The following is a 24,454-nucleotide window of genomic DNA, read 5'->3' as shown; positions in this document are numbered from 1 at the left end:
TGTTTTTCTGGCAGTTCAGGAACCTTCCAACAGAACTATATGTTGTAGGTGACCTAGACAAATTCTAGTTAGAAAGCATGTAATTACATTCTGCCTACATAAATGCTCCCAGTATTGTTAATTTGATACAGTATTCTTTATTTCTTGTCTTAGTGCTCTGTGTGATAAACAGCTACTATGTGTCACCTCAGAGGAGGCTGCATTTCAGTGCAGGGGTGAATTCTGGCTATTCTGTCTACAGCCGAGTCCATTCAAAAGTCAGCATTTGCCCACTGCTACTGTTCAGTCACTACATATCTCTCCTAAGTATAGGGAAAGACTGTGGTAACTGTTGGCAAATATTGCCTTTAATAATGACCACTGTATGCATTAGTCATCCTGCCAAATAGCTACAACTTCCAGTTGTATGTTCAAATGGCCATTTACTTGGGCATTTCAAAATTACTAAAGCTTCCAGGTATATCGTGTCAAATGAATAAGAATGAGGATTACTTGCTTAATTAAATGCCTAAAGTTGTACTCTGTAATAAACATGCAAGAAAAGATGAGTGTTGTGTATTATTGCACACTGCCACATATTAAAGAACATTTTTCATGGAATAACTGCAGATGCAATGATTGTGTTGCTTATATGCCTAACATTTGGAGCAAATGAGATATTAGTATTGGCTCCTAATAGTTCTACAGCACCTATTGGTCCTACAGTTACTGGTTCACTTGTTGGCTTTGCACTTCTTTGGTCCTTGAGTAAGCTACATTTAATTATCTTCCTGGGCCACCAGTGGCAGTCAGTTTCTGATTTACAGACAAGGTTCCCTGGATTTATGCAACTTTTTATCCAGCAACTTCTGGGAGTGTGTGTTGAACGGATTACATGATTGGTTTGACTGGTTACATGGTTTCCTTATCATTATTCATTCTTATGTAGGTGTTTATACTACAGTGGAACGTAGGCCCCTTTTGTGCTAATTGGAGTGTAAACATAAAATAACTGTCCCTGCTCTGAAGAGCTTACAACCTAAGTAAGGAGTAAATAGGGACAGTTCTCCCATCAGTGAGTGAAGTCAATGCAGCCTGGAGTCTGTTGTTTCAGCCTCAGGAAATTAACACACAAATGGCAGAATCAATGGCTCTCGTCCTCAAATTCCAAGGAGGTCCCTTCCTCAAGGCTCTAAAAAGAGTAGGTCTTCCCGGCTCTCAGGCACTGACTAGAGCAACTCTTCACTGTGTTAGACTACAAATTAAACATCCCAGCAATCCTGTAACATTTTGTGACACTCAGCCAACAATGGAAACAAGGTGTTTAATTCTTTTTTTTTCATAATATGTAATTAACCTCCAAAAGTTTAAAAATGGAGCTAAATTAATGTAATCACTTTTTTTGTCAGAATTTTAGGATTTATTGTGCACTTAATTATTCTAGACACTTTGGTTTCCCCTCCTGGAGGCTATGATGTCGCCACAGAAGCTATCCAGTTCGACAGGGTTGTGTCAGTATTCTGAGCGTAAGTATGTTGGCATTTTGTGGCACCAGATAGCAGTGAAAATGTGACCTCAGTCTCTTTTCTCTTTTCACCTGACCAAATGAGGACGTAAGCACTGTGACTGAGCTAGTGTGCAATTCCTGAACAACATTAGAGTATGTGAAAAGTGCTGTTACTCTATTCCAGCTGTGAAGTAGCACTTTTTACCAGGAGCACGTTACACCTGTGTTGTGCTGTCTGCACTAGTCCCTAATTGCCTTTTAAGTACAATGTAAATTATATTGTTTGACCTGTAAAGTCCTAAATCCTTTGACCCTGGCTACTTACAGACTGCTTGCCTCCTCATGTGACACAGGGGCAGTTGCAATTAGCGGAGGCATCTGAGTTAAGAACTGCAGTCCCAGTGTAATCCAGTGACTTTTTCCTCTAACAGCAGATCACTGTCCCTTCCTCCTTTGTGCAATGAGTGGATAGGATTTTACCAGTTCATCAGTGGAGGGTGCCCATGCATTGACTGAGACTAGGAATCTGGGGTTTTTTTAATCCACACAGTGGAGAGTGAGGATAATCCATCATCGGAGCCATGGCCAAAGATAGGGCATGCCATCACGTTCTGGCTAAGGGTAGCCATTGAATCTAACTTAACCATTTAAACAAGTTCATTATTAAAAATTCTGGAAATTAAAGGTGGTTCTCAGGAGATTGATGCACTAAAAAGAAAGGCAACACCCACTCCTTTTAGAGGAAAAAATGTTTAAAAAAAAAAAAAAGTCCTCTCACTTCACATTTGGATCCTGAATTGTAACCAATTTTTTTCCATTCTTAAAGTGGATTATTATTTAATATTTGTGTTGCCATAGTGCCTAGTTGTCCCAGTCAGGAATCTGGGCTCCTTTCTGCTGAGAACTTGTAGATACACAATAAAAAAGGCTATCCCAACCCTAAAGAGTTTTATAACTATTGCCCCTGAGAATCCAGTGAACAGGGGCCTGGAGCCTGTCCTTAAATAGACTATGAAAAGCACAACCTTGATAGGAGGGGTGTCCCTCCTATGGCACAGAGAACAATGTAGATCTTATGGCTCTGAATTATGGCCCTGAAAGGCAACTCTTTGTTATGAATTGAAGATATTTCCTGAATCGTACCCAGTGATTTTTAAATGGAAGTGTATGAATCTGGCCAGTACTACGAGGGAGGCGGGGGAGTCGGCATCACCTGCCAAGTTTCTCCCTACCACTTCCCCTATGGCCTACAGCTTTGATATGACATGAATGTTCTAAGCAGCAGCAGTCCCTTCCTGCTGGCCACTTGCTGTATTGCAGTGGAGGCAGGAGAGAGTAGTCCTTAAAGTAGCGTCCCTGTGGGTGTGCCATGTCAGGATGTGCACATGCCTGTGCACTCTAGATCAGATATTTTCATGAGCAACATCGGTGGGGCTGCACCTGCACCCGCACCCTAGATATCCTCGAGCTCTGGTATATGAGGAGAGGGTAGACCTGTCACCACTCCCGTTCCTTCTTTAATTGCAAGTGGCTTGCTACCTGGCTTGCTTGCTTGCTTTTTTCCTTTTATTTTCTTTTGCTATTTTCTTTTCCCCACTCTAGTTTCCCATTCCCTTCATTAGCCTGACTTGGTGACTTGGGCCTTTCTTTCTCCCCTTTCCCCCCGCTGCTGCTCTCATACCTTGATCTGTGGCGTCAAGTACAGGTTATGCTCAGGATGTCCATGTCCTGTCTCACTGCCTCCAGAGCTTTCTTATCCTGGGTCAGGGTCCTTCATAATGTAAGGGATATCAAACTGGAGCAGGGTCACTGAGAAGAAGCTACAAAACCATCACAAAGTCCTCATTCACACAGGATGTACTTTGTGTGATGATCAGATTATCACCTAAGGCCTGTATTTTTTTCACAGACATGCTGAGCTCCCTCAGGTCCTGCATTTCTGAAAATCAGGCCCTGACTTTTTCAGGTTGGGCACCCAGAAAATGGGAAAGGGAGTTGTTGGCCATGAGTGGAAAACATTGAAACCAATAAGACTATTCACATGAATAAGGTTTGCAGGTTTATACTTGATGGCAATTGAGAAATTGAACTGCAGTACATCACCAGATTAGAAAAATAAATACATAAATAAATTCAGGAAGGTGCCAGACTGTAAGGCAATTTTAGTGTGTATGTGGGGGGGGGGAAGAATCATAGTGTGAGTCCTAAAAACATGCCTGAATATTGCATTTATTTTTAGATATTAAAAATTGTCTTTTTAAATAATTCTTTGGTTATTATAACCAATTTTTTATTGTAAAAGTTTCATGTTTTTGAAAACAAAGGTGTATAAACATCCTTGTGAGCTCTTAATCTGAGAAATCATTGTTTTTATAAACCTCCATTGGTGGATGACTTTTACATTTCTTTAATTTCAGCTTTGAAGAGTTTGACAATGCAAGTGCTAAACAACATGGCTGCATTTATTGCCCTTCCCTCAATCTTGCAGAGAATTCTCCAGGTAAGCAACAGGGGAGAATAAAATGTAGTGATATACACATATTTACTAAATTGTTTTTTATAAGGCCCTAGTTATACCACATTCAGGGTGTAGAGCCAAATCCATCCCTAATGTAACATGGTTGACTTCAGTGTAGTTACAGAAATTAATTTGGTTAATTATTAGGTAAGGTTACAAAGATGAAAAAATGATCATGAGACTTGTGTAATGGGACACTAACTGAAATGACAATGTTTAACCATGAGAGAAGATAATTGAAGTAATGTAGATTGTATATTGTAAACCAAACAAAATTATTTACCTATTAGATCTTAATTGTTGTGGTCCAAAATTCAAATATTTTTAAAATCTAGGGTTGAGATTCCCAAGAAATGGGAGCCTAAAGTTAGTCTCCTAAATCCTTACTTAGACCTGGTCTACACTACGAAGTTAGATCAGTGTAAGTCGCCTTTGTGACATTACCCATGGGCTGTGTATATAGCTCATAAAGCTTTTAGAAAATACCTTATTCAACATTTTTATACTACAGCACTGTATCCAACCAGTTGGTTTAACTTCTTATGTTTGGGGCTTTAAACCTTCTATTCTCCTTTTGAAGTGCCTGGACCCTCATTGTCACAAATACACACACATACGCAGCACCACAACACATCCACTACCACAACCCTCCTATTATCACAACACATTCACACCACCATAGCACACACTTAGCACCACCTACAGCCTCAAAACACATGTAACCTCCAACACACACACAACATCACACACTTATATAGTGCCAGAGCCCCCAATTCCCCCACACATTGCCACAGTCCCACACACCACCCCAACACATACACAGACACAACCCACAACATCCTTCAACATAAACCCCCGACAAACACACACACAGCACAATGGATGAACAGTGACACACACACACACACACCCCCCCCCCAAACAGTGCTATAGCCTCTGACATGAGTACATACACACATTGCCACAACTTCCCACACCACCCCAAAACACAGTGCTAGAATTGCTGTGACATTACCCAGGGTGCAATCTGGACTGATGGACAGCTGTGTCCCCTCAATTCCCCAACCTGGAGTGCCCATTACACTGCTCCACTGTGAGAGCCACCACTCCTGGTCTGTGCTCATGCAGCCTGCAGCATGTAAATCACTCCCAGCTCTACTGTATGAGTGCTGTGGCCAGCCACTCATGAGTTGCACTGCAGGGCAACACCAGCAACATCCCAGTCCAAACATTCCTCCAGAAATGTGCGTCTTGCACTGCCCAGCCCCTCCTGGACAATACAAACTCATATATAAGTCCATCATTTATTAATAGAAAATGATATTCACAAATCTTGTTATCCCAAATGGAGTTTCTCAAACACTTCAATCCAAACACACTGGTTTAGATAAAACAACAAAACAAATTTATTAACTGCAAAAAGATAGATTTTAAGAGATTATAAGTGATGAGGCATATAAATCAGAATTACAAAGAAATAAAAGGTAAAATGCAGTAATATCTAATTTAACAAGCTGAGTGACTACAAAGCAAAGGTCTTCCTTATCACATGTTCTAGCAGTCTTACTGGCTGAACCTTGTTCAGTCAGTATCTCCCCCACCAATCCAGTACTGCTTCCTTTGTTCTTCAGGGGTTGATGATGCCACGGATAGACAGTAAGGGAGAAATGATTTGGTGTGTCTGTCCTCCTCTTATAGCCCTTTCTCTTGCGCAATAATCCTCTCCAGCTGATGTTGAGGAGGCAGAAAGTCTGTGTGGCTAGGAACCTTAAACTTCCTTAATGTAGATTTTTTTTTTTTTTTGCCCACACTGTTTTGCCAAAGAGTGGCCACTTAATCAGGTAATGGGCCAATTAATCTCATTGACACCTGGCTGAAGTGTTGGCTAGCCTTTGTCTCTGGGGAACTTGTTTGTGACTGCTCTCCAGAACATGTTGGAACATGTCTTGGTAATATTGTACAGTGGAATCTTAAATCTTTGCATACAACGTTGTCACACATTTTACCAGACAATAGTGATAATCAAATCATGAGTTTTCTAATGATACCTTACACAGTATGCTTTGTACAAAACTTAACATAGCCTTGTAAAAGATGTGAACATAAGGGTACAGACTGTCTCAGTCTTGCCTCAGCCAATTTGCACATGTGTCTGCACTCAAATTTGTCCATGGCCAACATAAGCATCCCATTACTGCGATGCAATAAAACCACCTCCCCAATTGTTACGGAAACAGTAGACCTTTTGAGATGGCTACAGTGCGAGTGTAGATACTGCAAGACATGTGGATACCTTGACAGTCCTGTGACAGCTGTCCCATGAAGCCCCATTCCCTGCAACAGTGATCATTTTAGTCACAGTTGTAAACTCCACTGCCCAAGAGTGTCAGAGATTGGAAGCCATCCTCCTCCCCATCCCCCACACTTTAAAACTCCCCATATGTTTTTGAGATGCCTTTTGATGATTGCCCACCCTGATGAGCACACCTAACAGCCCTCTCTTGTTGTGTGCCAACTGTCAACCAATTATACTGACTGAATGCACTAGATGTACTCCTGCCTGGAGTAAACAAGCAATATTGGATCTCTTCGGCTTGGATGGGAAGAGGCTGTACAGGCAGAACCATGGATCAGCTGTAGAAATGTGGACATCTGCAAACAGATTACACGGGTGATACAGACAACAGGGTATGACGGATCAGCGGCAATGCCATGTGAAAGTGAAGGAACTTTGCCAGGGCTACCACAAGGCCAGGGAGGCCAACAATTGATCTGGTGCTGAGCTGCAGACTTGCTGCTTTTTCAATAAGCTGCATGCCGCATTGGCAGAGACGTCACCAGCATCCCACAGAGCACCATGGATACCTCGGAGGAGCCTGATACAGAGACCCCTGCCGTGAACAGCAAGGAGGGTGAAAGATGGGGAGTGAGAGGGGCTCCAGACATACCATGAGCCAGGGCCTGTTTGAGACTCCCCCCACAGTCTAGCCAGTCATGCTAGGAGAGCACTGATGAGCTTGATGAAGGAGAAGGGGACCTCAGATAAGCGTGTGTATATGTTTTTTCTTACAATGTTTAAATGTAAAGATATTGTCCGACCCACTCCCAAGTTAATGACACACCAGTATCAACTCTGTTTTATTTTTGTGAGAACAAGCAATGATAGTTGACATCTGCTTTTCATCCCCCTATTGAGGTAGGTGGCAGGGGCCCTGCAGAACAGTTTGTGTTCATAGGGATGTCCCTTGTAACCTCCTGAGAGATCTCGGTGACTCTTTCAAGGAGATCCTTTGCAATGCATCAAATGGGCTAGTAGCATAGGGACCTGGGTGGCTAAGGGACACTGTATCTTTGTTACCCTCAGGAGTGAGATCAGCTAAAACCACCCCCTCCTGTGGAATATAGTGCCAGTACTCTGTGGCATTGCTCTGTACTTGTATCCTTGGAATAGGGACTGAAACTATATTGCTGTTGGACAGAAAATCCTTGCCCCCTTGCAGGCCACACTCAGCATCCCTGACTGGAGGGCAGAGCTCTGCAGAGGCATGTCAATGCCGTAGCGCCAATCAGCATTACGTAAGTGTTTATGGGGAGAAGAAAGGGAGCTTTGAAACTTATCTTTTCCTTCTTCGAGGAGTGTCCCTGTGGGTGCTCCACTTTAGGTGTCCGAGTGCCGTGCGCGTGAGATAGATTTATGATAACAGTGCCTGGTTAGGTTGTGCATGCGCTATTGCCGTCTTCCGCTGTTTTTGGCGGTTACATAATGCTGTGCAACAAATGGTCCCTCAGTTCCTTCTCTACAGACCCTAAGAGGACAAGCTTAGACAAAAGTACTAAAGGCAAGGAAAAGCGCACAGCCCTGGTACCTATGGAACTGAAAAGACATCTGGCACCGACCACATCAATAGCATGCCAGCCTATGCTGCCGCCTACAGTACTGGTGAAACCTTCGGCACTGACGGCAATAATACCTATGCCAGCTGCACCAGTGCCTGTACCGATGTTCCTGGCACCGCAGCAGTTTCTCAGGCAGGGTGATTTGGTAGTCTCAATAATACCAGAATCCCCCCTTTTCGGTACCAGCGCTGCACTAGCACATTCGGTACCGAGCCACATTATTACAACACTCATGGCAGACCAGTTACTGTCCAGTGATGAGGAGGAGGAGGAAGGTCAAATACATTCACCTCACCACTCCTCTCCTGTGCATTCTCCCAAACCGGGACCGTCCCACCACCCAACATCTCAAGCACCCAGTTGGTACAGACACCCATGGGTACCACCTTCTATGCCATTCCCACCGCAGTGGCAGCATTGGAACCCTTGGGCCATGTACAGGACCCAACACTCAAGGACCTTAGCCCACCAAGGTCAAGAGCACCACACTGTCCCCCGACAACAATGGCTGCACCTCCCTCTGAACCACACGAGGAGATAGGTGATGAATCTGATGTACCATCTGATCAGGAGGACATTGGCTCCTCCAGAGTTATCATCATCTTCTCCAGACAAAACTATAATATCTCTACCACCCACTACTGGAGACTATTTCAAACAATTCCAGGACTACTTCAAAAGGATGTTGGAGGTTCTCGTACCTCTTCCAGGGATATTTCCTGAAGTACGCCACAAGTTGTGCGACATTACAAACTGCTGCATCCTCTAAGATTGCATTACCCATTAATGACACAATTATGGAATCTGCAAAAACCATGTGGCAGACACCTGCCACTGTACCATCTTCATGTAAACGCTCAGATAAAAAATACTGTGTCCCTTCCAAGGATAACAAGTTCCTGTTTTCCCACCCTGTACCGAACTCTTTGGTAGTACAGACTATGAATCAGAGAGGTAAACAGCACCATAGCAGAGCAACACCTTACGATAAAGACTGGACGAGACTAGACCTCTTTGGATGCAAGGTATACTCGTCTGCTACACTTCAATTCTGCATAGCCAATTATGAGGCGTTATTGTCAAAATATACCCACACAATCTTTTCTAAATTGGCAACTTTTATTGATAATTTACCAGAGGAAAAAAGAGAGCAGTTTAGAGCCAGTATCACTGAGGGCCACCTAATCGCGCACACAGCATTACAGGCCTCACTTGCCTTGGCTGATATGGCGGCTCTCTCCATGGCGACATCAGTAGAACCATGGCTAATAGTGCGTAACTTCAGCGAACTGTTTGTGCACTGAAATGGACATAAATGTTCTCTCTTCGAGTGATTGCTCATATCCATTCCATTATAGGTGTGTGTGTGCCCCGTGCAGATTCCCGGAACTTTTTTCCCCTTAGCAAGCCCCGTAGGGTCGGCTCAGGTGCCTCCTGGAGTACCGCGCTCATGCCGCGGTACATAGGGCGCCGCCAACCCCACGGGCCCCCAGTTCCTTCTTTCCGTCCGTTGACGGTTGCTGCAACATTTGCCTCTTGCCTAGCAAGTAGCATCCCCTTTGTTCTGATTGCTGTCGTTAGACTGTTTACGGTTTAAGTAGTGTTAAGTATTATAGTAAGTTAAATTAAATTAGATAGATAGGAAACCCTCAGGGGTTTTCCTTCAGGTTGGGCCATGCCTGGCTCAACAGGCTTCAAAGCCTGCACCGTGTGTGCCAAGGCTTTCCCAGTGAGTGACCCTCATGATCGCTGCCTCCGATGCGTCGGAGAGCAGCACCACAAGGACAAATCTAAAATCTATAAAGCCTTCAAGCCCTGAACCCAAAAGGAGAGAGATGCGCAGCTGAAGGCTATCCTTATGGAGTCTGCACTCCGACCAGACTCCGAACTGGCGCGTTCCCCCATGGCAACGAGCATCTCCTCAGTGCGGAGCGCTCCTTCGGCACCGACATCGATCCAGGGCCCGGCATCGAAGCGCGGTAGGGATAAAGACACCGCGTGCCGAGACTCCCCCGCACCACCCACCCGGCCTGGGGGGAGTCAGGGGATGCCCCAGCCACGTGCCGTCGAGATTACTCCGGCACCGGCATCTCCACGCAGGGAGCCTTCCCTGACTCCGCGGAGTGGGGTAGCACCCCTGCAGGGACCGTCGACGCTGGAGGCATTTGCTGCGGCACGCGCCCTCATGGGCCTGCCCACGCCTCCATTCCCCCCTCGGCCGAGGGCTAGGGGACCTGCGTCTTGGGGTAAACTCGCGCTGGGTGGCCCCGGTGGTTGGCGGAGACAGGAGTCCAAGTTTCCCCCCAGACGGTCAAGGAGGGTAGAGAGTGCGAGCTCCCCTCCCAGCTCCGACACCGAGTCATCGAGCTCCTCGGCACCACAACGGTCTAGAGGCTCACTCAGGGGTCACAGCTCCAGCTCTCAATCCTCCGTGGAGAGCCCAGCTCGGCACCGTACATCACCATGGCACCAGTCTCAATCCCCAGCACCTAGCCCGGCGCGGATCCCAGTGCCTCCTGACACCTATCAGGCTTCGGCACCGGTGGTTTCGGCTCCTCATGGTCCCGCTCCATGCGCCGGCACCGATGGCACCACTCCCAAGAGGGGAATGTATCGCCAGAAGACGTCGGGACGGAGGAGACACTCAAGCTCCAGCAGCAGCTCCTCTCTGCACCGGCACCGTAGACGACGGCACCGGCGTTCACCGTCGTCGTCCTCCAGGAGCCGCCCTCCTGTAAGGGGAAGTAAGCGGAGGTCTAGCGGCTCCGGATCCAGGTCCTGTCATCAGGTGTCCCAGTTGGCACCGATGCCTGCTCCAGCATGGCCTCAGGAGCCTTGGCAGTGGCCGTATTGGGGGCCTTGGGGTACACAAATGGGCCAGGCTACCATCTCGGTCCACTCATCGGTGGCCCTGCCACCCCTCTCCCTCCCCCCCTCCCCCCCCGCAACCGAGCCAGCTGGACAAGGGCCATCCCTCCGAGGAGGGATCAGACCCTGAGGAGGGTCCCTCCACAGGGCCCCTCCCTCAATCCTCCTCGTCCCCGGACGATGTGGCCTCCCGGGACCGTAGGGCACCGCTGCCTGATTTTAAAGCTCATCAGGACATACTCAAGAGGGTGCCGAGCAACCTGAACTTAGAGCTGAAAGAGCTTTCGGAGGAGGAGGACCCCCTCTTCGGGGTCTCGGGGATGGCAGGCCCATCCAGAGTGGCCTTGCCGGTACATGAGAGGGTATTCAAGCTGGCAAAATGCCTCTGGCAGACCCCCAACTCGGGCGCCCCTACCTCTAAGGGCGCCGAGAGAAAATATTATGTGCCTACCGAAGGGTGTGAGTATCTGTACAATCACCCTGCCCCATGCTCCCTAGTTGTGGACGCGGTCAACCAGCGGGACAGACAGGGGGCCCAAGGTAACACCCCCTAAAATAAAGATGCTAAGAAGTTAGACCTGTTTGGCCACAAGGTCTACTCGACAGCGACTCTGCAGCTGAGGATCGCTAACCACCAGGCGCTCCTCGGGAGGTACAACCTTAACCTCTGGTCCTCACTGCAGAGGCTAGCTAAGATCCTACCACAGGTGTTGCCTCAGGATCAAGTGGCAAACTTCTCAACGGTCATCGAGGAGGGCACTGCTGTGGCAGGAGCAGCCTTGCAGTCAACGAGCGACGCGGAGGATGCTGCCAGCAGGGCTGTGGCCTCGGCCATAGTCATGCGCTGCTGCTCCTGGCTCCAATTGTTGGGGCTATCCCAAGAGGTCCAGCAGACCATCCAGGATCTACCATTCGATAGTGCTGGCCTCTTCTCGGACAAAACCGACGACAAGCTCCATGCCCTCAAGGATTTGAGGGCTACGCTGCAGTCCTTAAGGCTCTACACCTCCCAGGCCTCGAGGCGCCAGTCTCGGCCTCAGGCTCAGTGGCAACCTCAGCCTCCCCCAAGACAGTCCCCCAGACCCACTCAACCCAGGAGGGGTCGGGAACAGTTCCGGGGCCCCAACCGCCTTGACCGTTCGGGCTCTTTGGCAGAGCCACAGCAAGGCCCAAACAAGGGCCACAATAATAAAAAGTCCTTTTGACGGTGTGCATGAGGGTGGCTCTCTTCCTTTCCCCCTGGATCTCACCTGGCCCTTTGCCCACAGACTCAGGCTGCATTACGCCCACTGGCAAAGTATTACCTCGGACCAATGGGTCCTTGGTATAGTCCACAGGGGCTATGGCCTTCCCTCCAGACTCCTCACCCCTCCCCCCCAAGGTCCCTCTTCAGGGACCCCTCTCACGAGCAGCTCCTCACTCAGGAGGTCTGCTCCCTCCAGCTGGGAGATGTGGAAGAGGTTCCTCCACAGGAAAGGGGATGGGGATTTTATTCTCAGTATTTCCTGATCCCCAAGGCCAAGGGGGGCCTGAGGCCCATTCTAGATCTCCGTCGTCTGAACAAGTTCATCAGACGCGTCAGGTTCTGCATGGTTTCCCTAGCCTCCATCATTCGTACCCTAGATCCAGGGGACTGGTATGCTGCCCTCGATTTGAAGGACGCATATTTTCACATCTCCACTCTCCTGGGGCACAGAAGGTTTCTACGATTTGTAGTAGCTGGTGGCCACTACCAGTTCTCAGCCCTGCCCTTTGACCTCTCATCCGCCATCAGGGTGTTTACGACGTGTATGGCGGTAGTTGCGGCCCACCTGCGCCACAGGGGAGTATAGATATTCCCCTACCTGGACGACTGGCTGATCCGGGGCAAGTCCAGGGCCCATGTCAGGAACAGCCTAGAGCTCACGTGCGCAGTATGCACCAACCTGGGGCTGCTCATCAACGAGCAGAAGTCCATTCTCACCCGGTGTAGCGCATAGAGTTCATTGGAGCCACACTGGATGCCACCCAGGCCAGAGCCTTTTTCCCAAGGCCTCGCTTCAAGGCGATGGTTGCCATAATCGACGATCTCTTCAGGTCCCCCACGACGACAGCCAGGCATTGCCTCCAGCTGTTGGGACACATGGCAGCCTGTATGTATGTGGTGAGGCTGGCTCGCCTCAAACTCAGGCTTCTCCAGACGTGGCTAGCCTCCGTGTACGCCCCAGCCAGACATCCTTTGAACAGGGTGTTTATGGTGCCCTCTCAGATACTAACTTCCCTAGTCTGGTGGAAGGACCCAAGGGAGGTACTGAAGGGAGTTCCCTTCAGGGACTTGACACCATCGGTTACTCTAATCACGGACACCTCAGATGTGGGATGAGGAGCACACATCAGCGGCAACCTGAGCACCCATGGGCGCTGGTCACCAGGCGAGAGGTCCCTCCACATCAATGTCAGGGAACTCAGAGCAGTCCGCCTGGCATGCAAGGTTTTCCTCAGGTGTCTCAAGGGCAGAATGGACAATACAACAGCCATGTTCTATATGAACAGGCAGGGGGGAGTGAGCTCCTTGGCTCTTTGCCAGGAGGCCATTCAGCTTTGGGACTTGGCGGTGAGGCTCAACTTTCATATATCTGCCTCTCACCTCCCGGGGGTCAGGAACAACGAGGCGGACCGCCTCAGCAGGTCGTTCCTACCCCGACACAACTGGTTGCTACAGCTGGAGGTGGTAGCTTTCATCTTCCGCAAGTGGGGTGTTCCCCAACTGGACCTGTTCGCGTCGTCCTGGAACAGGAAATGCCCGAGGTTCTGCTCGCTCTGAGGTTGCGAGCTGGGCTCCATTTCTGATGCGTTCCTTATAGACTGGACGGGGACCCTCGTATGCGTTTCCCCCCATCCCGTTGCTGCCCAGAGTCCTCTTGAAGATCAAGAGAGACAAGGCAGCTGTCATACTGATAGCCCCAACTTGGCCGAGACAGCACCGGTTCAGCATACTGCTGGACCTGTCCATAGCCCTGCTGCTGCCACTCCCGAGGCGTTACAACCTGCTCACCCAGGACCGGGAGAGCTCCACCTGGACATGGACTCCCTCCACCTGACAGCTTGGAGACTCTGTGGCTGACGGAGGAAGAGAGAGCCTGTTCCATGCAAGTCCAGCAGGTCCTGCTTAGCAGCAGGAAACCTTCCACCCAGGTGGTGTACCGAGCCAAGTGAAAGCGTTTTACTTGTTGGGCTCAGTCCCGGGGTATCCCACCGAGCTCCTCACCCATACAGGCGATTTTGGAGTACCTCCTCCATTTGAAGCTACAAGGCTTAGCTCTGGCCTCTCTTAGGGTACACCTGGTGGCCATCTCAGCCTTCCACCAGCCAATGGAAGGCAGATCCTTATTTTCACACCCCATGTCAGTCAGGTTCCTAAAGGGGGTGGAGAGGCTGTATCCCCAGGTCCGTGACCCGGTGCCTCCCTGGGATCTAAACCTGGTCCTCGCCATGTTGACAGGACCCCTCTTCAAGCCCATGGCCACATGCCCACTGCTCGTCCTCTCTTGGAAGGTAGCCTTCTTGGTGGCCATTACATCGGCTAGGAGGGTCTCCGAACTCAGAGCTTTAACCTCGGAGCCCCCCTACACTATCTTTTGTAAAGATAAGGTCCAACTGAGGCCCCACCCAGCCTTCCTGCCTAAGGTGGTGTCTCGGTTCCATTATAACCACAATATCTTCCTCCCCGTGTTCTTTCCCAAACCACATGGTTCAGAGGGGGAGCGGAGATGGCACTCGCTGGATATCAGACGAGCCTTGGCCTTCTACATCGAGCGGACCAGGCCTTTCCGGAAGTCAACGCAGCTGTTCGTGGCAATGGCGGACTGGATGAAGGGCTCACCTGTCTCCACCCAGCGCATCTCCAACTGGATCACTACTTGTATTAAAACCTGCTATGAGCGGGCGAAGGTGCCGCTTCCAGGAGCTGTGACAGCGCACTCAACCAGAGCCCAGGCCTCATCTGCAGCCTTCCTGGGAGGAGTTCCCCTGCAGGACATCTGCAGAGCAGCGACCTGGTCGTCGGTCCACACCTTCACATCCCACTACGCCATCGTACAGCAGGCGATGGAGGACGCGGAATTTGGCAGAGCTGTGCTGATGAGAGCAACTCACCATTGACTCCTACCCATCTCCAAGGTATGGCTATTTAATCACCTATACTGGAATGGATATGAGCAATCACTCGAAGAGAGAAAACAGGGTTACTTACCAGTAACTGTAGTTCTTCGAGATGTGTTGCTCATATCCATTCCACACCCACCCTCCGTCCCCACTGTCGGAGTTGGCAAAAAGAAGGGACTGAGGGGCCGCAGGGTTGGCGGCACCCTATGTACCGTGGCATGAGTGCGATACTCCAGGGGGCGCCTGACCCGACCCTATGGTGACAGCTAAGGGAAAAAAAGTTCCAGGAATCTGTGCACGGGGCGCGTGCGCACACCTGTATTGGAATGGATATGAGCAACACATCTCGAAGAACAACAGTTACTGGTAAGTAACCCTGTTTTATTCTCCCTAGACGCTGGTTACTTCTCTGTCTCTGTTCTTAAGTTATGAGCAGCTTGTCCCAGCTGTCTGTCTGGAAAGTGCTGAATGCATTATGGGTACTGCTTTATTAATGAACTAAATGCCAGAAGAACTGCTGATATTCATTACATTACAGTTCGTCTCCACTGTAACTCGTACCTTGTCCTGTCTCATCTCAACTGTACTTTATCTTATGTATTAATCACCCCTTGTATCTCATTTTCTTATGTAATTTATACAGCCAACAATTCTGCTTTAAAAAAAAATGAATAAACTCCCTGTGACAGCATTTTGGGAGCCACTAAATATTTGGACTGTCTGCAGGCTGCCAGATTTATCTTACATTGTTCCTGTATTCTGTGTAATTGGGTGACTGTAGTATTTCTTTTATATTCCAATTGTAACTAGTACAAAGATAACAAACCTAGCATTATAAATCAATTATTTTGGCTTCATCTAACAATCTTACTTCTGCTATGCAACTAATCCACTTCTAAGTGCTTTTTTTCTAAAGTTTTTTATTCTAACAATAGATTTTGGACTAACCAGGCAAATTTTTTGGAAGCTTGTCTAACTATTTCCTGTTAGTCTGCTAAGCGAAGTGTTTGGAACCTACCTTTTATATATACCATTACATGTGATTAGTTGCATCCTGAAATTATCAACTAATGATTTCAGTATTCTTCTTTGTATTTAAACTTTTAGCATGAATATTGTGGGTTTTCTCTTACTTCTATTTTATGACTTTATCTGTGTGTCTGATATGATCTAGTTTTATCATGAAATGTAAAGTGAGTTCTTCTTTATCTTAAACACAAGAAGGCCCATATCCTGGCCCAGCCGGGGAAATGGGTTTGAGCTTGTAGCTCTCTCCGCTCTTGAACTTCTGTGACCTGATTTTAAAAAGGAGTAAATAAAAGCAAGAAAATAGTTTTGTCTACAGTTGCCATTTTGGCATGTGAAACGTCCCTTTTAGAAATTTCTGAGATGCGAGACCTGTCCCTTTTATCTTGGGAATAGTATTTCATCATCCCTCCTTAGCACCGAGCTATGCTTTTTCATTCTTTCAAAGAAAAAAGGTGACATTTGTTCTAACCTACCAGCAGGCATACAGAGAGCACGCGTGCATTCTAGAGGGATTCAGAGATCTTTTGGCATTACTGTGCAGAGTTTCTCTCCTCTCTCTTAACTGTGTTGTAACATTTTTTGCCATTCCCAAGCAGCTGTGTGCACCATAGGCTGTACTTTATTAGGGGCACTGGGCTCAATCCTGAGCCAGGCTTTGTTCTGGCAAGACGGCTATATTCTTCAATAGGAGATTGCATGACTATTGGCCACGTTGGTTCTCTTCTTAAACTTTACTTGGGAGATACTATGATACAAGTTACTGAGAAGACAAATTGAGTTCATGCTGTTGGGCAAATTTTTAGTTTGTAGCAACAGGCAAAGTGATCCTGCAAAATGAAGGAATGAAACTTAGGTGGGGGGAAGGGGGATGGTTTGACCCTAGCATGATGACTGCCAGTAAGATATCAGGATCTGCTTCTTACCTATTTTATTTTTATAAATCTATATATAGAGTGTGGTAAATATTTCTAAACACTAACTCTTTAATAGTAACTGCAGTGTCTGATGGGAATAAACAGAGAGCAATAAAATGTAAACTGTCATGCTCTGTGTTTTTGTTAACCACAGCTTTTAATTTTTTAACACAGGATCCAGTTTATGGTAAAGGGAAACTTGGAGAAATTCAGGGACTTGTACTGGGGATGCTGGACACATTTAACTATGAGCAAGTAAGTTGTGTGTGTCTCTTCTTTCTGACCCCATAGCTGGATAAAGGACCTAGCTAATATTGCCTAGAAGAGGGGTTACTCTTCTTCTTCTTCTCTCCCCTCCTTTCCCCCTTCCCCCCCCCCGGTTCACTAAGTGTCAGGAATTAACACATTAGTAGCAATAAAAAAATCAGGTAAATGGAAACCAAACTTTTGTCGCCCTCAAAAGAAGTGTGTATTCATGTAGTTTTATGAGACATTGAAAAGCGAAGCAATTACAAGGAAATCACTCTTTAAATAGATTGCCAACTACACAATTAAACATGTATTAACCCACACTTTAGCATGTTATTGTGGAGGCAACCATAGTTCAAATTGTGTTTTTAAATTTTACTTAAATTGAGGCATGAATTTCTGACGTTCTCTAGACGTGGCCTTTGATAGTTGAATTTCATGGTTAGTGTTCATGCCCTTTGAATTTCTATGTAGCTTTTGTATGATTTCTTTTAATATTTTTTTAAGTTTTTTTTTAAAATTGGGCTCTTGTTGAAATTTGTCCATGGGAGTCTGACTCTTTGTCAGCTGATACCTTTACCTTTCTACTCCATACCTTTCTTCTGCCATTGAGATGAAAATCTCATTCTGTCAAAGAGATCTGTCTTGTGGATATTCCAGCTGTCTACTGAAACTTAGCATACCCAAAATGGAGTTCCTGATCTTCCCCAAAGCCCTTCCTTCTCCCCCCTTTCATTATCATGTTGGTCTACACCACCCCCTACCTCTCTTTCAAGCTTTTAACCTTGGATTCATTTTTTTTAAAATAGAGAAATTAGTTGTTTAAAGATGGTTTAAAAAATCATGCTTCCATGTAAATTATTGCTACGGTTGCCTCAGCGTACTATGCATTCTCATACTCAGAGAATCCTGTAATCAGAGAATCCTCTAGTCTTTAGCCACTTCCCCAAAGGGCGCATGAATAGCTAATGGGGCAAAACATTTTGGTGTGTTCCGGACTCCTCCCATATTGCCAAACCAATGGGTTCAAAAATCAAATCAAGCCCCTAAAAGGCTTGATTGAGATTGGCTTAATTTTAACAGTGGTAAATTGAGTTCTCTGTATTTGCATTTAGAATTCACTTGGATCATATTTTCACACCCTGAAACTGAGGCCAAAATCTTACCTTTTATTTTTGTAAGTGAAATTTAAGATTCTCACATAATCACTTGACTCTGGGAGCTGGGGTTTAAGAAAAACACCAAATATTGGAAGGCTGGCAATAAACTCAATAGTTGGCCACATTGCATATAACCCTGTGAATTGTGAAACAGTCCAAGTCTTTCTGCTTCTGTGCCACAGCAAACAGCTCTTCATAGCAGCTCTGCTTTGGGCTCAAGGATTTAGGCCCCAGACCGCTAGGGTTGGTTGGCAGGCCTGCTCTGTTGCACTCCTCTAGTCCACACCCGTTTTCTGTACCTGGACTACAGGATTAGTGATGCAACTGGAACCGTGCAACCTGTTGCAAACAAGGTCCACTCCCCCAAAATGGTGGCATATACTGCCTCTTCCCCCACTCCTCATTGGAGGTCACTGCCTGTGCCGTTACCTGAGGTGAGTAACCAGTCAGAGGCTTGCAGAGAATGGAGTGGTGTGCAGCGTTCCCATGATAAGGCCTGTGGGCCATGTGGTCAGAGGAGATTCACTCTGCAGCTGTGAACAGTTGGTTCCTCAAACTCATCCCCCATGCTAGTTACTCAAATTCAGCTATCCTGATCTCAGTGTCGGTAACCCTCCTCCCAAGGGACTGTTTCCTTGCATGCTCATCTGCCTGCACTCAGGTTCCTCAGTGAGATGCTGGTTGGAACAGACTGTCCCCTTTGGTTCTATTCTTTTAAGGGAACACCAGCACAACCTCTGTTGCTTTATGAGCTGATCTGTACCTCTCCCAGTGTGTCCTCTCAGGAGCTGATGTCCTTGAATAATCCTGAAGGGGGAAATGAGGAATGATAAAATTGTGCAGAGATGATATGGATTTGGACAAGCCACTCTCCTTTCTTAGTAGGATGCTTATCTTTGAAACATGTCCAGTTGTTGCTGGAGGAAGGAGGACGGGCCTGATGATGGTCCAGCTCTTTCTCACTGAGTTTCTCTTTCTGTTTGGCAAGTAAATTCCAAAGTCCATTTTAGGCTTTTTTGCCCAAGTTTCAGGGAGTGAGCCTCTTAGTTAGGTCTCCTTTCAAGACCAATTCTGACAAATGGAGGAAAGACCACTTGCTGTGTTACTTTCCATATGTCCAGTTAGGGAAGATTACACACACGTTACTTGGAACTCCTCCACCTTTTTACATGAGTTGAGTTCCTCTTTCAGACGCTCACAAAACTTTTTCATTCTGCAAGAGCTCCACATGGTGTTTGGGCTGGTCTTGGATAGAGCACATTATAGAGTGTGCGCGCTAGGTTGTCTAAGCCTTTTCCTGAGTCAATTCTGTTTTGACATAGCAGAAATATTTGTCTTTGATCCCCTCTGAGTGTGTGACAAATATCCCCTGGCTCATGGGGCAATCTGTGACAGCACAGATACTGGACATTTCCTCCTCACTTCCTGATGGGAACCATCCGTTGTCATCCAGGATTTTCCCTCTCTTTGATCCCTGGGGGTTTGACCTCTGCAGCTATGTGTGGCTGCTCTTTTGTGTCTCAGGCAGAGAAAGCAAAAGCATAAAAGACAAGAAACCTCTCAAATGTTCCTCTTTCAGTAATGCTTTCCCTTGGGATCCTGCCATGTGTGCTCTGCTCAGAGAAGAAGCTCTGCTAACTCACTGAAACAAGGCTGGGGCTCATAGACAAAGGAGAGAATCTCGCCTGACATATTGGAGACTCACTGCCCCAGAAACTGACTCAGTTGCTGCCTTGACTAGAAAGACAAGCTGCCCACCTACCTCCCTCTTAGGGGGCAGAAACTCACCTGTGGGGGGAAAGGCTCCCAGAGCATTCATAGGAAAAGGTGCTTCTGGACAAACACTGAAAAGACATTGATTGGGCCATGTCTCAAACATCAATCGTTTTGATGTTGCCTCATCAAATCGAGACTTACAGTAACTTTTCAGTTCCTTTTAACATCGGGATCAACGTCAACAATCAAGCAGAGGACATGGTAAAAGTAGTGTCTGTTTTCGTAGTCTTGTTTGGAGGGACTGCCTCACTGCAGCAAGTAGCATGCCACCTGCCATCCACATGCTAGCCTCAGAATGTTTCATTCCTGCAGCACCATGCTGTCGGGCTAGGCTGAGCCTTTCCTTTTAAGGACAGTTCATTCTCCCATTGCATTTTGAATTATGCTAACCAGATACTTGGCACACTATTACTGTGCCAGTCTTCCTTATGTGCCAGATCAACTTGAAAATGTAAGTATGCATTTATCTAGCCAGTCTTTAGGTATTCAGTCTTTTAGAGGCATAACAGCATGTACAAGCACGCCTGGCCTGATGGGGGAACAATCACAGAACTCCATGGGTTGCATAGGTCTTGCTCCATTTTCAAAGTGTTCGGTGTAATAATAAAACTCCCCTATGGATAATAGACACAATAAAGCTCCCATGCCAGTGATAGGTGCTTTGAACTTGTATTAAAGAAAAGTACCGTTGATTTCCTCCTTGCAGTGCTGTGAGATCTAAAAAACTAGGCAGAATGTGTGTAGGGCTTAAACAGGATTTTATTTCTTTTTAGTGGGCTTCTATATGTATGTATACGCTATGAGAACACAAACAGAAGAACAAAGTGTGGAACAGCCTAGGAAACAAATTCCTAACAGTGAAAAGCCTTTGATTTTTAATTCCATTTTAAAAATGTACAAATCAGCAAGATAGAATTGTCAGTATTGTGGCAGACTGGAATTCGCAGCATTTTTTATCCTTAGTGTATAGCATATTTGGATTTACTGCTCCCACCTCACCTTTATACTCTCTGTAATTCTCATAAAATGGTGGATGTTAGGAATTTCCTCTGAAAAAATGTACTGGATAAAGATGAAGAACAAGAAGGGAAGCCTGGAGTATGCAAAATCACAGAATGTGTCAGTTCCATCGGGATTTGACCAAAACCTCTGAAAGATAGAGACGTAAATGAATGAATTGAATAGATAAGAGCAGAAAGTTATTGTCTCTGTTAACATATGTGGGGAGATAAAGGGGTACTGTGTTTTCTGGATAGCAGGTACAGTTTGTATAAGGAGAGGCAACACTTTTACTCTGTTATTTCATAAGCTTCTTGCTATGATAAATAACTACATATGGAATTTCTGTCTTCCTGCACAGACCCTTCTAGAGACAATTACTAACCTCCTGAACCATGATCTCCACTGGTCCCTGTGTAACTTAAGAGCCTCAATCACTAGAGGACTTAACCCAAAGCAGGATTACTGTTGTATCTGTCTGCAGCAATACAAGAGAAGGCAAGAGACGGTTGATGAAATCATTGTTTTCAGGTAAAGCTAGAGAGATGTGCATGTTTGTATTTTAAACATAAAGATGGAAAAATTATCTTGGTTAAATAAGTGCTGCCCTTAGCCTTTATTCAACCTTCAAATCAAACCTTTTTTTAAAAGTTCAAGATTCAGGTAACTGCACAGATACCCTGAGTGTTACTGTTGGTTTGACAGCAGTGTGAGGTCAGGGCCCTGTTGTGCTAGCTGCTGTACAAACAGATAGTGAGGGACAATCCCTGCTCACAAGAGCTCAGTCTAAGGAGATAAGACAGAGGGTGAGAGGACAAACATTGGTACAGAGGCTGAAGTGTAGGGGCTTGCTACAAAGGTATCCATGCCAGGTCTTCCTTCTTGCTGTAGAAGAGTTGTTGCCATCACTGTATCCCTGTGCCTTAAGTGTGTAAGGAGGTCGGGGGTGTTTAGGAAACACATTTTGCTAGCATTATTTCTTGGCTAGAAATATGCATTTTGGCAGTTTGTCTGCCCTTCTCTGATTGATAAGCCAAGACCTATATATGAAAGGAAGTGATAAAGGAGAAAACTAGTCATCTCCCTGTAACTGGAGTTCACATCTTTATTTTATTTAGAATTTACATTGCACCTGTCACCAATTTAATCTTGATGCATTCAAAATCCAAAAACAAGTGAAACCTGTCTAAAGGACTATTTTAAGAGCGTTCTGCAGGGGCCAGCGGACTGAGAGGGAGCCGGCAGTGCTGGGAAAGATCTCCACAGGGTGCTATGGAGATGGGCTTAGCAGAACTGAGAAGCACTTAGTCCAGGAGGGGTTGTAGGGAAGAACCAAGTTACTGTGACTGGAGTGCGAGGGCTTGATCACATGAACATTTAGTTCATGTCAAGCTGGGGTGTGAATCTATCCCATACTAACCTGCCTTGGTCTAAGGGCATGTCTACACCACAGGCTCTACAGCATTATGGCTGCAGTAGCACCATAGATATAGACACTTCTTACATTGACTGAAGGAGCTTTTCCATCGATGTAAATAGTACACCTCACCAAGCAGCAACAATTCATCTGTCGACCTACCTATATCTACAAACAGGGCTTAGGTCAGCTTAATTGCTGTGCTCAGGGGTGGGAATTTGTCACGCCCATGAGTGATGCAGCTAGCTTGATCTAAATTTTAAGTGTAGACCAGGAGTGTCTATGTGGAACCAGCATTAACAGTTCTTTAATGTGTTTTGATCTAGTCCTCTTTGAAACAGGAGTAGATCAGATTGCATTAATGAACTGTGAATGCACATCGGCATGGTGCACATGAACAGTTAGACTGCAGCAAGCTAGTGTAGGGTAGATTCACACCCCAGCTTGCCACAATCTAAGTTTTCAAATATGAAAGCCCTAAGACAAAGGCCAGAAGGACTTGGGGATTCCTGACAAAGGTGAAGGACTGTTTGCCTGCAGTTAGCTAGCAATAAAGGAAACCTTAGGACGGGAGTTGTATGTTGAACATTAGCAATGTGTTTGGCCATTTATTGAGTCAAGCCCTGAAAGAGAAGAGAAACTAAGGCACAGCCACATGAGATGCTGAGATGGGGTGGGTAAGCCAGCGAGCCCGTTACACTTATCTGTTCCTTTAGTCTTCAGGAGTTTTGATCAGCTCTGAGGCTCTTGGGCATGCAAAATATTGACATTCTCAATTGGACTCATTTCCATTTGAGGTTTCTCCTAACCCTGCCACAGTCTATAGCATCCAATCCCAGCCACAGAACAAGAATCCTCAAGGAAGGATTCTTATTGCTCTCAGTGGTGGCTGAAATTTGCAGAGGGCAATTTTTTAGCATAATTGGATTGTATACCCATAACAGATAAAAAGCTATTCAACTCGAGGGCACAGCTAGGCAAGGAAGTAGTTCAGGGAGCTTCAAAAAGCAAAAATGAGCTGGACCTTAGAGCAGTCTTGTTAGCCAGCCCTCTTATGTCTGTACATAAGGAAACCTGCACTAAGTACCGGTCATATGTCAGCCACCAGAAAGGGACAAACTCAGCCCTGGAAGCAATGCAGCTTATGCACAGAGCAGAGGGGAGGAGTAGAGAACTGCAGGGCAGATTTGGTAAACTGAACCCAAACAGAGTCTTGCCCATTTTGCATCCAAGGGGATGCCAGTAGTTTGGAATGCCAGCTATGGATCCAGAGACATCCTCAGTCTACCAAAACACGTGGCCATCCTTCTCCACCAGAAAGGATTCACAAGCACTAGCCATAGATGCAGTGAGCCACAAGTGGTCCAGAGGCCTCATCTATTTCCTTTCATCAGACTTGCCAAGAAAGTGTATTAATGATGGGATTTTCAGATGTACTCAGCCTTGGCCTAACTGCTCCCATTGAAGTCAATGGAAAAACTCCCATTATCGTCAGGGAGAGCACAGTTGGGCCATAGAATAATACCTAGCTCTCCTGTATTGTGCTTTTCATTAGTGGATCTCAAAAATTGCTTCACAAAAGAGGTCAGTATCATTATTCCCCTTTACAGATGGGGAAAATGAGGCACAACGCAATGAAGTGACTCACCCAAGGTCCCCAGCAATGGCAGAGCTAGCAATTGAACCAAGATCTCCTGAGTCCCAGCCCAGTGCCTTAGCCACTAGGCCACACTGCCTCCCATAGTACTTATGGCTAATGAGAACATCCACAACCACATTAGGAGTTAAAATGTCGAAGGGAAATTAAGTCTCCTGCTTCAGGGCACAAGAAGCCTTTAATTAGGCAGTTAGGAAGCAACTTTGTGAGCAGTTCTGTCCGCTATGGGGTTCTTGCATCTTCTGAAGCAGCTGGTTCTTGCTGCTGTCAGACAGGATATTGATGTAAGTGGACAGTTAGGCTGTTCCTGTGAATGGTGGCCCAAGTGCATGAGGGAAGAA

At 46.5% G+C, this 24,454-nt stretch overlaps 1 protein-coding gene across 4 annotated transcripts in view; it reads left to right on the top strand.

The window, feature by feature from the left end:
* Nucleotides 1–24,454, top strand: part of VPS8 (VPS8 subunit of CORVET complex) — a 223,567-nt gene that overhangs the window by 168,281 nt on the left and 30,832 nt on the right. For all 4 annotated transcript variants that reach the window (XM_067538775.1, XM_067538776.1, XM_067538774.1 and 1 more), the window contains 4 exons: nucleotides 1,424–1,505; nucleotides 3,904–3,986; nucleotides 17,030–17,110; nucleotides 21,401–21,570. In XM_067538775.1, the coding sequence (XP_067394876.1) occupies nucleotides 1,424–1,505; nucleotides 3,904–3,986; nucleotides 17,030–17,110; nucleotides 21,401–21,570 (416 nt within the window). The remainder of the gene's footprint in view (nucleotides 1–1,423; nucleotides 1,506–3,903; nucleotides 3,987–17,029; nucleotides 17,111–21,400; nucleotides 21,571–24,454) is intronic.

This window comes from Emydura macquarii, unplaced genomic scaffold (assembly GCF_026122565.2).
Source record: "Emydura macquarii macquarii isolate MOO-44397 ecotype Brisbane River unplaced genomic scaffold, CSIRO-AGI_Emac_v2 contig_499, whole genome shotgun sequence".
Classification (NCBI taxonomy): domain Eukaryota; kingdom Metazoa; phylum Chordata; order Testudines; family Chelidae; genus Emydura; species Emydura macquarii.
The sequence above is the reverse complement of the archived record's forward strand: the minus strand, read 5'-3'. Positions and strand labels throughout refer to the sequence as shown.